The sequence below is a fragment of the Eubalaena glacialis genome, chromosome 6 (assembly GCF_028564815.1).
Source record: "Eubalaena glacialis isolate mEubGla1 chromosome 6, mEubGla1.1.hap2.+ XY, whole genome shotgun sequence".
In the NCBI taxonomy this organism is placed as follows: Eukaryota; Metazoa; Chordata; class Mammalia; order Artiodactyla; family Balaenidae; genus Eubalaena; species Eubalaena glacialis.
In genome coordinates, this window is record NC_083721.1 from 2,357,990 (window position 1) to 2,374,161 (window position 16,172).

Sequence of the window (16,172 nt, forward strand, 5' to 3'; positions counted from 1 at the left end):
TTCTCTTTTCCATCTAACTGGGGCTCGGGCCAAGGGCTGAAACGGAATCCAAAGGAGCCGAGGGGAGGTATGCAGACGCCCACCGGGACCTCAGATCCAGCTCTGCCTCAGTCACGGACAAGGGGCGGGCAGGGAGCCGACCCTCCTGCCCAGGCAACAGGGTTGGCCCAAAGCACCGGTTCACTGTCAGCTCCCAACCCGAGCCGATAAAGTGCACGTCCAGACGACACTGTTAACCCTCGGCCTCATCTCGCCGAGCGTGTCTGAGGACCGCATCAACAGACTTCGGGTGCAAGACACAAACACCCCCAGAGAACCCGCATAAACGCACCAGGGCAGGACTGGTTGGTAGGCACCGCGTGGCACTTTATTTACAGACGCCCGGCGGGCAGCCGGTCCCCTGCCCAGGGAGGGTGCCTGCAGGGAGGCTCCAGTCCCGGGGGTCCGCCGGCCTGACCGAGGTCAGCACAGCCGCAGCACTTTCTGGGACGCAGGCGCTAAGTGAGGGCCCAACCCCCTTTAGTCCTGACCTCTGCCACTTCCCGACACAGTAAGTCGGGGAGCAGTCGGTGTCCAGAGTCTCGGGAACCCAGCCTGACTGTCCTGTCCCCTCATCCTCCCCGGAGCGCCTGGCGGACGTCACTTCTGGCCCTCCAGGGTCCGCTTCCTTTTCGCCTTTGGCGCCTGGCCATCGGCCGCCTTCGCTCTGGCCCCCGCCCAAGGCCGCCGCCGCCTCCTGGGGGCCCCTCTCCTGCCACGGCCCCCGGGCTGCTCCCGGGGCACGGCGGGGTCAGCCCCTGCGCTCCGGCGTCGCCTCCCGGATGCCGGGCTTGGGTCTGGACACGAGGCCTCCTCTGCAGCTCTCCCTGAAATGGCAAGGCCTAGTAAACGAGGCGTCGAGAAGGCCGGCTCCAACTGCTGTGATGCTGACTGAGGTGGCAGCCCCAGGGCGGCGGAGGACACACAGTGCTCAGCAGAGGCACCGACGGCCTCGGGAGTGGACCCGCGTCGGCCCCACATAGGCCTGTGCCAGTGAGGCTGTGAGTTCCACGGCCGTCAGGCAGGCGAAACCTACTCAGGCTCCCGACGCCAGGGAGGCTGACCGGGAGGTGGGCCTTTAGGACGACCGGCATGAGGCAGAACAAGAAGAAAGGGAACTGGGCAAAGGCAGGACATCTGGGGCGGGTGGGTGGGCCCAGGCTCAGTGCACACAGGGCCAGAGGGTACGCTGGTCGGAAGGGGCCGCTGGGAAAGCAGGGCCGGGCCTCTCAGTCAACGTGACAGCCAACAGTCAGCGTCCACGGCCCAGCCTGGCGTGAGTATGTGAGCCAGTCCACGCCTGCTAAGCGGCCCTGGCGTGAAACGAGCTGGACAGGGCTGGCCCGGGCCGGAGCAGGGGCGAATGGAGAGACCCTTCAAAGGGCGCATCCCCAGGACTTGGGGCCAGTTGACCACACACGGATGACACAGGAGGGGTCTCGGTGGGGGGTGGAGCCACCATCTCTCCCTCTTCTGTGTCCCCTTCCAGCCAGGGGTGCCTCTGGCTCCTGCCCCGCTCGGTGCTGTGGGCACAGCCCATCCCACTGCAGGGGGCAGCCCCAGGGGTCTACAGTGGGTACAGGGCTTGGGGTGTGACAGGAGCGCACGACAGCCCTTAGTAAGGTCAGTCACGTTCTAACCACAGGCCTGTGGACAAGCTGGGGGAGGGAGGGGAGAGAAGGGGGAGAGGCGGGAAGGGGGGAGGGGCAGGAAGGGGGAGGGGCAGGAAGGGGGAGGGGAAGGAAGGGGGAGGGGAAAGAAGGGGGGAGGGGAGGGAAGACGGGAGCGGGGGAAGCCTCTAAAATCAAGGAGGAGAGCGCAGCGAGGTTAGGGGCTCCCTAGAGGACGCCACGGGAGATGGAAGAGGAGGCACGGACCAGGTCAGATCAAAGATGGAAAAGGGTCAGGAAGAGGCACCAGACCGGAGCCACAGGCAAGGAGAGTGGGGAACACAGAGAGTGGCCCACGGGCCAGACAGCAGAAACAGCCCCCGTGCAGCGGGGCGTCAGGGCCAGGGCACCACATCTCCAGGACACACGGGCGCTGGGCGCTGGGGGGCAGCAGGCTGGGGAGGGGGAATCACGCCTGGAGACAGGCCTCAGTCACAGGTGACACGAGCAGGGAGGAAAGAACGCAGGTAACGAAGCCCCAGGCCAGCAGCCCACCCGCCAGGCCTACCTATCTTGTTCTGCAGCTGGGATTCGGACAAGCGCTTCTTCATCCTCACCCGTCTCCCACCCCGCGGATTCCTGTAGGCTTTTTCTGGGATGTCGTCCTCGGGGAAGAGGCCTAAAGACCAAGGCGGGCCATCAGGAGGCTGTGGGCTGGGAGGCTACGGTCTGTGCGTCCACGGCCACCAGCACCACGGCCACAAGCTCCGGGCAAGGAGGCCCCAGCCGGACTCCGCCACAGCTGCGGGCAGCTCACTGGGCACCAACAGACAGCACCCGGAGGAGCCCGTGCCTGGAGCGCCGGGACGCGCCTCACTCCACCCTGGAGCGCCCTGGAGCGCCGGGACGCGCCTCACTCCACCCTGGAGCGCCGGGACGCGCCTCACTCCATCCTGCAGACGCTTATGTTGGGAAGGGGCAGGTGACCTTTCTGAGTCCCGGTGGGTTTGAGTCACACAGGTGTGTGCGTCAGTCTAAGCCCACCAGAGGCACCCAGTATTCATGCGTTCCACTGAACGTACATTTCACCTAAAAAACACTACCCCAGCGTGAAGTATTTGGGGGTACAACCTGACTGAGGGGTGGGCGGGGGGAGGCAGAAACACGGTAAAACAAGAACACTAAACTGATGGCGGAACCAAGGTGGCGGACATGCAGGTATTCACTGTAAAATCCTTTTCGACTTCACCACGTGTCTAAAATTTTTCATAATGAAATGTTGGGGGAAAAACGCTTACATCTTCTACCTTAAACCTTCTAGGAAACTGTCTTTCAGAACAAGTCACGCCGGCTCCGCCAGCCAAACGCCGAGAAGTGGAGTTGGGTGCTGCAGCGCCGAGCAGCAGGGCGGCAGGCCTGGGCACTTACTGGAAATGCAGGTTCTTGGGCGCCAGGTCAGCCCCTCCCGCACACTCAGCCCTGAGATCCCCCAGGCTTCACTAGGACAAGGGCCACAGAGGCCCGCAGCCTGCCTCCCCCAGAGAAACACCACCTCCGGCCTCTCTGCACCCATCCGCGCTGTGGGAGAACACGCCACCCGATCCACTGCCAAGAGGACGAGATGCCGTCTAGGCCTGGCGGCCCAATGCTCACCTTCCGAGAGGGCCTGCAACCTGAAAGAACAAGAGACGGTCACCCGCCACGGCCTCTGGAGAGGGGGGAGCCGCCCCCGGGAAGCAGAGCTCTGAAGACGGCTGCCCTCCCACCTGGCTGAGGCCACCAGAGAGCGGAGGGGCGCGGACACAGCGGAGGGCCCGGGCTACTCACTTCCGGATCACTTTGTAGAGGCGCTTCCGGTTCTGCGGAGGGGTGTCCTGGCGACTGGCCGTCTCGAACAGTCTGTTGGCAACGGCCTCGTAGTCGAACTGTTTCACAGACAGACACCGTGGAGGCCAAAGTCAGCCCCCGCCAGGTGCTCCCAGGACGGGAACCAACAGAGAGAACGAGCGCGAGGACCACACGCCGAGGCTGTGCCCCAAGGTCCCCCGCAAACGCTGTCCCCAGCACACGCGGCAGCAGAGGCTCCAGGGCAGCGCCGCCCAGTGGATCGTGAGGGGCCGCAAGGCGAGCCTCTGCACGACTGTAAACCCTCCGGGAGAAACGAGTAAAATTAATCTGATAAATTTAACCCAAGCTACCTAAAATCTTATTAATTCATCAAGTAATCAACTTCTGAAATGTATCAGGAAGGACCCTACGTGTCCAACTCGCCTGAAGTCACAGATCCTGTCCGCTGAGCTCTGACCCCGAGTGGGGACCCAAAAACCCCCCACTCAGCACACGCCACCCTGGTGGCCCCAGCGCCCTCGAGGGGAGCCGCAGGCAGACCTGGGGCAGCTGTCGAGCAGTGAAGCCGGAGCCCAGCCTTCCGGCGCCCAGCCCCCAACTCCACTCTCAACAAATCTGCGCTTCTTTCTGCAGACGAGGCTCCGGGGCACCTGCGCTCCTCCGAGTCCCGGTTGGACGGATGCCACCCCGCTCTGCCTTCCAGAGGCCGAGAGCTCAGCCCACGTGGAGCCCGGCCACCCACCTGGAGGATGGTGCCGGCGCTGTCCTCCTCCTCCTCCTCGTCGTCTCCCGCCTGCTCCTTGCCCGGGTCAGGCTCAGCCCCACTGACGGAGCCTAGAACGAAAGGGCCCCAGGGACTCAGACACGCCTGATGCCGCAGGTGTCACGGGGCCCCAGCACCTGGGAACCAGAAGCCCTGCCTGCCAGGGCCCACACCTGGGCAGGGGAGCCCATAGCACAGGATAGCAGGGGCACTGACGGCCTCACCCCGAGGGCAGCAGTGCCCACACTGGCCTGGAAACACGGGAGCCATCCCAGAGAAGGTGGGGCCCGACCAGTCCTAAAAGTGAAACCAGGAGGGGATCATGAGTGGGCATCTTAGGCAGAAACCGCAGGGCCAGAAGTCCCAGGATGAGGAAGAAGGGTAGCTGGTCCAGCCACGGCGCAGCCTGGATTGAGGGGCGATGGGAGATGAAGCTTCCGGTGAGGAAGCTTTCGCTGGCCAGACATCTGGGGCCCTGACATCACTACCTACAGAAGACAGGTTCGGTCAACAGGTGGCCGAGAGGGACAGGCATGTGTGGCGCAGAATGACGACAGCAGGGCTGCAGGCAGGCCCTAGGCCGCCATGGGCCCCTGGGTCAGCCTGTGCCGGCGACTCGGGCTACTGAGAAAGAGGAGGAGGGGAAGGGAGGGCCAGGAAGGACGTCCAAGACAGCCGGACAGTGTGGCCGGGGTGCTGACCGACGAGAAAGCCCAGGGGCACGCCAGCAAGGGCACGGGAGTCAGAGGCCACAGAAGTCAGCCCTCGCTTCTACCATCAAACTACCTTCCATGAGGGCACAGGACCGGTCAGTGGGGAAAGGACTGTCCCTTCAACAAACGGTGGGGGGAACACTGGACATTCACATGCAGAGGAATGAAGTTGGACCCTTACCTACCACCGTATACTAAAATTAACTCAAAATGGATCAAAGACCTAAACAAACAATAAAACTCAGAGGAAAATGTAGGGCAAAAACTTCAGGAGATTGGATTTGGCCACGATTTCTTGGATATGACGCTGAAGGCACAGGTAACAAGAAAAATTAGACAAACCAGACTTGATAAGACCTTTAAATTTTGTGCATCAAAAGGGACTAGCAACAGAGTAAAAAGGCCACCCACAGAGCGGTAGAAGATACCGGCAAATCAGGTATCTGGGAAGGGGTTATTATCCAGAACATAGAAAGAACTCCTAAAACTCAACAACAAAGAAATCTGATTCAAAAATGGGCAAAGGACTTGAACAGACATTTCTCCAAAGATATACGGACGGCTAATAAACACATGAAAAGGTGCTTGACACCAATAATCATCAGGGAAATGCAAATCAAAACCACAATGATACTACTTAGCACCCACGAGGATGGCCACTACCAAAAAAAGACAACAACAAATACTGGTGAGGATGTGGAGAAACTGGAACCCTTGTGCACTGTTGGTGGGAATGTAAAACAATGCAGCCGCTATGGAAAACAGTATGGCAGTTCCTAAAAAGTTAAACACAGAAGTACCACATGATCCAGCAATTCCACTTCTGGGTATAGACCAGAAAGAATTGAAAGCAGGGTCTCAAAACAGGTATCTGTACACCCATGTTCACAGCAGCGTTAACCACGACAGCTAAAACATGGAAGCAACCCAAGACTCCATCTACCAATGAATGGAGAACAAAATGTGAAATACGTACAATGGAATATTATTAGGCCTCAAAAAGGAGGAACGTTCTGACACATGATATGGCATGGATGAACCCTGAAGATGTTATGCTGAGTGAAGTGAGACAGACACAAAGACAAATACTGTCTGATCCTACTGACATGAACCACAGAGTCGTCAACAGTTAGATTCACAGAGACAGGAGGCAGAACGGTGGGTGCCAGGAGCTGAGCTGGGCAGAGGGAGGAACGGGGAGTGTTTAACGGGGACAGCTTCACTTTGGGAAGATGAAAAGTTCTGTGGATGGACAGCGGTGACGGCTGCACAAGCGCACTTATGCATGGTCAAGATGGTAAACCTTACGTTACGTGTATTTTACCACAAAAGGCAAGAGGAGAAAAGTCCTGAAGCTGGTGGACAACACACACCCCTAAAGCCACAGGACACAGTGCACAGGTCACCCGGAGGACAGTCACGAGACCAGCTGGCGTCCCACGAAGACCCACGTTAGCATCAAGGTGCACAGGCCAGACTGGACACCACTGATGCGGAGCCCACAGGCCCTGCCCCCAGAGGCTTCAGGGGGACGTTCACAAGTGCTACCTTTGACTCGTTCATTCACCCACTCACTCACTCATCCAGCGCGATCGAGCGGGCGCCTCGTCCCTGCCAGGTGCTGCTCCGAACACCAGGTACGCAACATGGTCAACAGTCCCCGTGCTGGCGGAGCTGACATCCGGTGGCGGAAGCCGGGCCAGAAAGATGAACAAGTGATTTATGTAACTTCAAGTGACTTACGCCAGAAAGTGAGAATCACCATGGAAACGCCCAGTGAGCGAGGCAGGGTCGGGGTTGGGAGGCTGCACTTTAAACAGGGTGGTCAGGGTAGGGCCTGGAGGGACAGAGGGCAGAGACCCTGCCAGGGAGGGGAGAACAGGGCAGACGCCCCGGGGCAGGAGCAGAGCCCAGGAAGTCCTGAGGACACGGACGGCCACGGGGCAAGGGTGAGGAGAGTGAACAACATGTGTGCTTGTTTCCAAGGTCACCCTGGCTGCAGAGCCGAGAACAGACTTCGGTGGGGAGGGCAGAATCGAGGGGACGGGACAGGAGATGAAGGCAGGGGTCCCGCAGAGCCACCGCGGGCTCAGGCCAGGACAGGCCCGTCACCCCGGTCAGTGCGGTCCTCACCCTCAGGGGGCTCCCTGGACGGCGTGTCCCCGTCCCGCTCCTCCTCCTCCTCCAGTTCATTCATGAGCTCCTCGATGGCCAGCGGGGCCTGTTCCACAATCGCCTCAAAGATGCCTCGAGTGATGTTGTGCAAAACCAGGGAGCTAAGGGGCAGCCGCACCAGAGCCACCCGTCAGGCTGGACCCTCCAGGGAAGAAACACCGCCTCCCCGTGCCCGTCTCTCCTGACCCCAGTCCCTCAGCCCCGCCGGCCCCCCTGCTGGCCCGTCGTGAGCACACAGCATTTCCTAAGGGCAGTCCCCTCGGGGACTCAGCGGAACAGAAGAGGCGAGCAGGAGGGAACCGCACTCACTCCTGAGTCTGGGCGGCGACCGTGCAGAAGGGCCCAATGAGCCTGAGGTTCTGGTCCGCCGTCAGCTGCGGGGACAGAGCAGGGGCTCAGTTCCTGGGCCTCAGGCACCCGAGCGGCCCGGCCGCTGCCCTCACCCTGCCGCCTACCACCTACCTCGTGGGCGCCCACTTTGGTCAGCTCCTCCAGGAAGATCTCGATGAAGTGGCTCTTCACTCCGTTCGGGGCCTGGCTGTCGGGGTGCAGGATCTCTGTCATCAGCAGCTCCAGCAGCTGCTCGGTCTGTCTGGGGAAAGAAGAGGCAAGTCCAGCAGCAGCACGAGGGGCAACAAGGCGATGGGTTCACTCTGCCTGAGCGGGGGGCTCTGACGGGACACAGTCACAGGCAGGCGCCCCGTCCACCAACACAGGAAGACCCAATGACCTGGGTCTGTGGCGGCACAAAGGATTCCTGCGATCATGGATCCACGGGCAACAGCCAGGACCATGACACAGGGCAGGACTGAACCTTGGCTATAAAGCAAGAGCCCACCGTGTCTGGTGTCCCTCCTGTCCCCGCTGGGAACTGTGCGGGAAGGCTCACCAGGACAGAGCAAACGCAAAGGGAGACAGAGGCCAGAGAAGGGGACGAGTTTGCCTCCCTGGTCCTGCTGGACCGGGCCTGTGGATGGTCACACATCACATCAGACCTCACCCAGGCACGTGGGTCTCAACGGTCTCAGAGGCCTGGGGATCCCAGATCGGAGAGCTCCAGAGACCGGTCTTTAGTGGCCCAGACGCACCTGAAACTCCTGGGTGCTTGTTAATATACAGATACCTCCACCTGAACTGTAAAGCATGTATCCTTCAAAAAGCTCCCTGGACAGTGCTGATGCTGGCAACACCGGGGTGCCTTCCATGACTCAGCGGAAGGGAGGCAGGCCAGGGGCCAGGGACCTCCTCTGCCAGGCTGCTGACAACACTCACATTCACACGGACAAAAATGTTACACTTACAGCCTGCTACTCGTAAGAACGGAAAAGGGCCAGAAGAGCAGATACAACGAGCAGGGCTGGTTATCCCAGGGCAACGGGAGGTCACCAGTTTCTTCAGAAGGATCTCCGCACTGAGTTCCTAGTGACAATGCGGATGGGACTACTTTCATGGTAACAACCACACCCCCAAAATTAACAGAAATAAAATCGTCCCTTTAACACTGAACCCTGCTTCAGTCACTAGCCACCCCCTGGATAACACAATCCTAAATCCGGAAATGAGTGAGACTCCCAGCCTCAGGTCTTCATAGAACTTTAAGGATGAAAATCACTACAAGAGGCACCGTTGCCCAAAATGTAGTCACCCACAGTCATTCTCAACCTATAACAACAATTCCAGTAACTGCAGTCCAAATCCTGCTGACCTTCTGTGGGGGCAGGGGGGCTGTTAGGCCAGGGACTAAGAGTTTGTTAACTCCGCTATTCAGAAAATGAGAAAGTCCTAGAATAACATGGCCGTAAGCTGCATTCTCTAGTCTGGCAGCTATTTTGACATCTGGGTCCTAGATTTATTATCCTTGGGCTTAAAAATAAACTCTTTTACCATCATTTTTTAATCACAAACCAATTCAAAATATACTGTTTCTAAGCCCTCTCCCCTAGTGCCCGCCCTCCCCAAATCATGCAGCATCAGGACACTGATGTGAGATGTTTCTGACACATTCTCAGTAAAATGAATAAGCAGCCTGCTACACCACTTTTGGACCATGCAATTAGGCAACACTTTAAAAGTATCAATAACTGTCGGGGAGTCCCCTGGTAGCCTAGTGGTTAGGATTCCGCGCTTTCACTGCCGTGGCCCGGGTTCAATCCCTGGTCGAGGAACTGAGATTCCACAAGCCGCGCAGCGCAGCCATAAAAAATATATGTATATATTTAAAAAAAAAAAAAAAAAAGCAATTGTCTGCTGCAGTTAAAATTGCTTTTCAATGTTTGTAAAAAGTTTCCTGAGTTCCTTACATTGAACACCCATCACTCTCATAAGCAGAAAAAAGGTTTTTTTTAAAATTTTAATTAATTCCAAAAACTTTAAAACGTGAATGCTCAGAAACCCACTTTCTGTTGTGATCTCAGACTGCCCCCGGGAGGTTTGGAAACCTGCTGCTGTAACCTGGATGCAGAGCTTCAGGGGAAGGGGCAGGTCCAGGCTGCAGGAGCCCCGCCCCTGCCTGGTCTCCAGGAGGGGTTGTGGGAGGAGCTAAGACGCAGCAGAGCCCAGCCCAGCCCCACCTGAGGATCCCGCCCGGCTGCCAGGTGCCAGGGGAGGCCTGAGGTCAGCCAGAAAACACAGGCCCTTCCAGTTTGGAGGGACACACACAAGCACCACTGTCAAAAATGAGAAGTCTGGACGGCTCAAGTATTTGCAGAGCTGAGAGCAATGACCGCGGACGACAGAGCTGAGAGCAATGACCGCCGACGACAGAGCTGAAGGCGCCGCGTTTTACAAGAACAGCTGCTGAGCTGCGCCTCCTTTGGTGAGGACTTAGTTCTGATCCATAAGAGCCCACCGTCAAGGCTGAAACAAACATTCCCACGAACACGTGCACAAACTTAATTTAAAAAATGCCTTTGTTTCCAGCACTAAGTCACCCTTCAACATAAAGCTGACAAACGAGTAGAGGAGAGACCCAGACCGGCCCGAGTGGCACAGGCTGCCGCAGGCCGCTCTGGGACACTAACCTCTCATCCCATCCGCGCGTCTTCAGGGCCTTCAGTGACTCGTGCAGGACCATCCGCATGAGCTGTGGCACAGGAGGGGGCCCCGTGAGTGGCACCACCCAGACCTCCCCTGTGCCCCGGGTCGTCTGGGCATCCCACTGCACACGGCAGGCCCTGGAGAGCTGCTGGGGACCGGGGCCTGCGGGAGGCGCCCAGCCCCCCAAGAGCAGCAGGACGTCGGGCTCACAGCAGGGACACGGGGAGTGACCGCACACCACAATCGACGGCGACGAGGGACGGGCTTGTTTCCAGAGTGAAAACGGGACGACGTGGAGCTCCCCCAGGAGAGCGGAGCCTCGGCAACACCAGGTCTGCGCCGGAGACCGTTTCCTCTGAGCGCCCCCTGAGCTCCTCCCCAGCCAAGGGAGAAACCAGTTTCCTTCTCTGCCCACAATCCCCAGCACAGTGGCTGACTGCCCGGTTTCCCTACCCATGTTGGGTTCCAGGCATGAACCCAACAAGCCTGCAGGGGGGACCCGTAGTGGTGAAAGGTGACAGAGGACACCTGCGGTGCTGCCTGGAGGACCAGCCTCTAGAGCAGGGCTGCGCTGCCAGACGTGGCCACAGGGGGGTCGTGGGAAACAGGCCGCGGACAGCAGCAGAACCCCCGACCTAAGGCCCAGCACCGCATCCTGGGACACAGCCCCGTGTCTTATGAGCGGGCATTCTGTAACCGTGCAAAGCCCGGCGCCCGACCCCCCGCCCGCCCACACGCATCAGCGCCTGTCCTGCTTCTCTCCTGAGCCCCGCGCTCGCCCACCAGCTGTCCTCACTTTAACACCTGACATCACACACGTGGTGACCGCGTAACCCTGGACCGAGACGGAGCGGGTGACCGGCCTGAGGGGCAGATCACAGGGACCTGTGCTCAGCGAGGCCTGGCCGCTGCCCTGTCCAGTGTCCGCATCGGGCCACCTGCTCTCGGACAGCAGCACTCATCTGGGGACTGTCCCCAGTCCCAGGGGACACCCGCGCAATAACAAAGCTGCAGCTCAACAGGGGCAGCAGCAACACACAGTCCAGTTTCTCCTGCATTTCTGAGCGCAGATCAACAACCTAAATTCACCAGAATGCAGCGCAGGAAAGGACAAAGACAAGGAAGATTCTGCACGCTATTATATAAACTGTCCCTGCCCAGGGGTCTCTGTCCAGGGCCCGAGCTCTAAGCTTTGCTTTCACGGCAGCAAAGAAGCAAGGGCTTCGCCACCGAGTCTCCCCCAGGGGCAACTGTGGCCCTCCCCCCCTGAACCGACAGTCTGTGCAGAAACCTGGCACGCGCACCCCACACGAGGCCGAGGCTCCCCCCACGGCCCAACTAGGCTCACAGGGGACAGACCGCAGGGCGCGCGCCACCCAGCAGCCTTGGTCCTTGGCACTGCTGGGGCAGTGGGGGGCTCAGGGGCCGGGATGCTGGACGCCGTGCCCCAGCACCGCAGGGACCCCGGCGGGCAGCGGGCAGCTTCCTCACCATGTAGAACTTGTCCAGGCGCAGCCTATCGATGCCCATCCACTCGCGGTTCATGGTTTGCCAGAATGTCTGAAGGAACAGGTGCTCTGGTGGAAAGAAAAGGCCAGAAGAGAGTCGGGGGGCGGGGGCGGGGGGGGGGGGGGCGGGGGAAAGCGGCAGCTGCCTCAGGAGGGGAGGGGAGGGGGAGACCGTGAAGAAGCCCTGTCAGGGCCTCGCATGGCACCGGCCTCGGGGGTGCTGAGCCCCTGACTGTGCTGAGCTGAGAGCAGCGCTATGGATTTGGCTTAAAAACGGGGCTTTTAGGAACCTTGGAAAGAAAAGCAAATCCCAGCTACAACCGCAAACTGAAGCCACATCCTCTGAAGATCAGGCAGAGGATGATCTGATCAGCGCTCAGGCCGCTTCTCCCCACTCAGCCACTGCCACTGCCCCACCTCGGCTGGGGCTAAGGACCCTGCCAGGCACCCGTGCCCTGCCCCAGCACTCGCCCCACTGAATCCACTGACCTGATCAAACACAAAGGGCCCCCCACCTTTTCTTTTAATATTTATTTATGTATTTATTATTTTGCTTGCACCAGCTCTTAGTTGCGGCACTCAGGTTCTTCACTGCGGCATGCGGACTTCTTAGTTGCAGCACGTGGGATCTGACCAGGGGTGGAACCCGAGCCCCCTGCCTTGGGAGCGCGGAGCCTTACCCGCTGGACCACTAGGGAAGTCCCCGGAGGGCACCTCTTATCTCCCACAGGACAGGCCTGCATTCACTACCTCACTCAAGTGTCACCAAGTGAACGCTCTGTACCTGGCCTCCTACTGAGCACGGAAACGCTTCTGAAGGTTCTTAGAAGGTGAAAATTATAGAGAATGGATCTCCTCCAGTGACTACTCAAATGCAGTTAAGAGACTCTCCCGAATGGAGAAAGTAGTTACTGTAACTGCACACTCCCTACTTTTGACTACTTCGCCAGCTTAAGCATAACTGAACTAAACCCACCCACACAGCCGGGGCACCACCAGCATCGGTCCCGGGGTCCATGCCAGCGATGCTGCCCAGCCCTAGCTGCCCTCGGAGCAGGGTAGGGGGTGTCGCAGATGCTAGCGCCCAGGCCCCACCCCCAGAGCTTGACCTAATGGGACCAGGGTCTAGACATCGGGATTTCTAAAGACACAACGGGCAGGCTGCAGGGTTGAGAACGGCTGAAGTTGGTCAGAACAAGAACGCAAGAGTTAGAAAGATGCTCTGCAGGAACCTCACCACCATCAGGTGAGATTCAGTCAGACAGCTGCTGACACTACACCACTTTCCCCTGTAATTCTGAAATATAAGGGTTAGCCCTCTAGACTCCTGAACTGAGTCTACTCCAGGCAAGTGAGCGAACGCGTGCAGGACAAACAGAGCAGCATCTCCCACGTCAGCACCAGCAGACGCCAGCTGGGACGGGGCCCTCACTCCCGCTCTCAGAACGCAGGTCTCGTGTCCAGGGGCTGGCGGGGATACTCACGTGCCTCTGTGGTCTGGAAAGCGTGGATGAGCTGGGAAATGGTCCTGCCAAGCTCCTCCTGCGCAGGAAACAGAACGCACGCCCTCAGTCCTGAACGAACGTGATCCCACAGCGACGAGCAACGGCGGTAAGACAGACATTCAACTGTCCTCACTCGTCGCGGGATCTGGCTCCACGGGGCCTCGCAGCCCAGGGAGCTTGGGGCTTGCAAGTCTCACACTGGCTGCGAGAGGCCTGCCCTGAAGGCCAGGGCCCACAGGACCTCACAACAAGCAAGGGCAGGGACTCCCCGCGTGACTGACGCTGAACCCCGAGCAGCGGAGGCTGACGAAGGAAGGGGCGGGAGAGCAGGAGCCTGGGAGCACAAAGCCACCTGACCACCAGAAAGGGGGCTGACGAGACCCCTGTGAGTTCCCGGCTGCCTGCCTGTGTCACTGTGCCAGCCATCACCTGGTGCACTGGCTAAACAGACGACTCCAGAGCCTCCCCCGAGAGCTTCTAGTTTAGCAGGCGTGGAATACAGCCCAGGAATCTGCATTTTAAATAAGTACCCTCACCACCCACGTGATTTTGAACAGTAAACAATTCCCACTGGGAAACACTTCTAAAAAGGCTAGTATCTTAGGACAATGAAACTACTCTGTAAAATACCATAATGACGATGCACGTCATTGTACGTTTATCCAAACCCACGGACTGTACATCACCAAGAGTGAACCTTAAGGTAAGCTGTGGACTCTGGGTGATGACCACGTGTCACGGAGGTCCATGGACTGGGACAAAGGTCCCACGCTGGTACGGGTGATGACGGGGGAGGCTGTGCTGGGGGGGGGGGGGTCAGGGGCACATGAGAAAACTCAGAACCTCCTCCTCTCGTTTTGCTGTGAGCCCAAAACTGCTCTAAAGAATAAAGTCTGTTTTTCTAAAAAAGGCTAGCAGAAAAAATACTTGTCTCAGAAGACTTGAATTCCGTCCCCTGGTTTCCAGCATTTCAGCACTTAATTGCCATCTCTGACAAACACAGAACAGACAACCCGGTGTTCAGCCATGACGTACACTGGCAATCAACAGTGTTGCTGCGGTGCTGGACTCAGCCAGTGCAAGACTCACTTTAACCCAAGGCCCTGGACCCTCCGACCATTAAAAGCAAAAAAAGTATCGAAGCTGTAAGACTGTGCCCAGCATGTCTGCAGTAGTAAAATGAGGGTCGACAACGTGCTCGCCTGTCCCCCCACTGTTACTGCTGCCCTAGCTCCTTCTGTACCCTCCCAGGCACTCACCTGGAGGAGTGGCTTGTCCTGCATCCACACACAATAGAACAGTCCTTTCCACACCTTCAGCAGCTCGTCATGAGTGAAACCACCTGCACCAAAAACAGCAACACTCAGAACAGATGAACGCAACTTTTTAGTGCCAGAACACAGCCAGAGAAATGTGAACGCCTGAATTAGACCAAAGTCATCTTACTGTAAAGGTACCTGGACCTCCCTCTCAAGCCATCCTCCCAACTCAGAACCTGCTGGGCCTGTGGCTGGAAGGACTCCCCCAGATAACTGTCATTTCATTCATTCAATAAACGTTTACCGAGAATCTACAAGTAACAGGCGCTGTACTCCATTTCTGTAGATTCAAAATTGAGTGAATCACCACTTCCTGGTCTGGATGGTGCCTACTCAGGTGAGTCTGTTGGCAACAATTCACCCGGCGTTACACCTGGGCTTTGTGCACTTTTCAAATTTTAAAACTACAAGTTACCTCATTCAGGGTCGTTATGAAGGCAGATACTGAACATACAAAATCACCCAACAAGTATGTACTGAGGTCCTAACTACGTGTCTGGCACCCTGTTCCAGAGCAGTGGTTCTCAGACTTAGCAACAGGATCACATCACCCAGAGGGCTTCTTAAAACGGATTTCTGGCCCACTTGTCAGAGTTTCTGATTCAGCAGTACGGGGATGGGACCCAAGAATTTGCATTTCTAACAAATGTCCAGGTGATGCCGAAGCTGCTGATGGGGCCACGTTTTGAGACCCACATTTTGAGAATCAATTAGGAAGCATGTTCTCTGAGGACTGTACACTACGTGAAACTCAGACGACAACCCAATAATTACACAAGAAAAAGACTACCAACAGTGATAAATGCCGCTCTGAGGAAAAAACGCAGGGTGCCCAAACAGTGGGTAGCAGGGATAGCGGGATATATGGGCTGATGCGGGGGCCGGTTCCCACAGGAACGCAGGTCTTAACTGGGAAGAGGAAATAATGGGCTGGGGAGGGGGAGCCTCCGCATAGGGACACGTGGCCACCGCAGCAGGAGGTGAGCGCCGCGCACCTTCAGGGGAGCCAAGGTGGGGAAAGGGCGGAGGGCCAAGCGCTCAGGCGGGAGCGCGAGCGGGAAGCGGGGGACGGGTGGAAGCATCGCCGCAGGCCCCACCCACTCGGCCCGACCACGTGGAGGCTCCACGAGGTTGAAAGGTCCCCTAGCCCGGGTGGCCGCCCCGCGCCCCCCACCCGGCCCGGCCGCCGAGGCGCCCCCGCCCACATGCCGCCAACCCCGCGCCCACCTTCGGCCCGCTGAGTCCTGGCGACAATGTATTTCCGGAGTTTCCTCACCGCCCGGTCTCGGGTCACCTGCTCGTTCCCTGCCAGGCGCTGCGCCAGCTGGATTTCTGGCGGGAGCTGCACCCGCGGACCCATGGCGACCGCGCCGAGACCCCACGGTATCACCTACCGCACCGCTTCGCCTGGCCGCACGACGTGACGTCACACGACCGCGCCGGCTCCGCCCAGGCGCAGCGTGACATCACACGCCCGCGCCGGCCTCTCTCGGACTCGGCGTGACGTCACGTGCCCGCGCCGGCCTCGCCCGGGCCGCACGCCACCGCCCTCTAGTGGCAGGGCCCGGAATGACAACTCCATCTGGCTGTGTCTTCGCGGACAGTCACTCTGGACACAGGCAATTGAAAGGAGGTCATTAAGCGTTTGCCCGCCTT

The 16,172-nt window shown here is 58.6% G+C and overlaps 1 protein-coding gene across 1 annotated transcript; it reads right to left on the bottom strand.

Annotated features, from left to right (window-relative positions):
• Positions 1–345: 345 nt before the first annotated feature.
• RRP1 (ribosomal RNA processing 1) lies at positions 346–15,941 on the bottom strand. Its single transcript, XM_061193850.1, has 13 exons — positions 15,744–15,941; positions 14,457–14,539; positions 13,177–13,234; positions 11,676–11,761; positions 10,169–10,230; positions 7,611–7,740; positions 7,458–7,522; positions 7,107–7,249; positions 4,240–4,331; positions 3,477–3,574; positions 3,303–3,322; positions 2,218–2,328; positions 346–866 (listed from the first exon to the last, which is right to left on the bottom strand). The coding sequence occupies exons 1-13, from the start codon at positions 15,874–15,876 to the stop codon at positions 640–642; spliced, it is 1,308 nt and encodes a 435-aa protein (XP_061049833.1). The 5' UTR covers positions 15,877–15,941; the 3' UTR covers positions 346–639.
• Between the last annotated feature and the right edge of the window lie 231 nt (positions 15,942–16,172).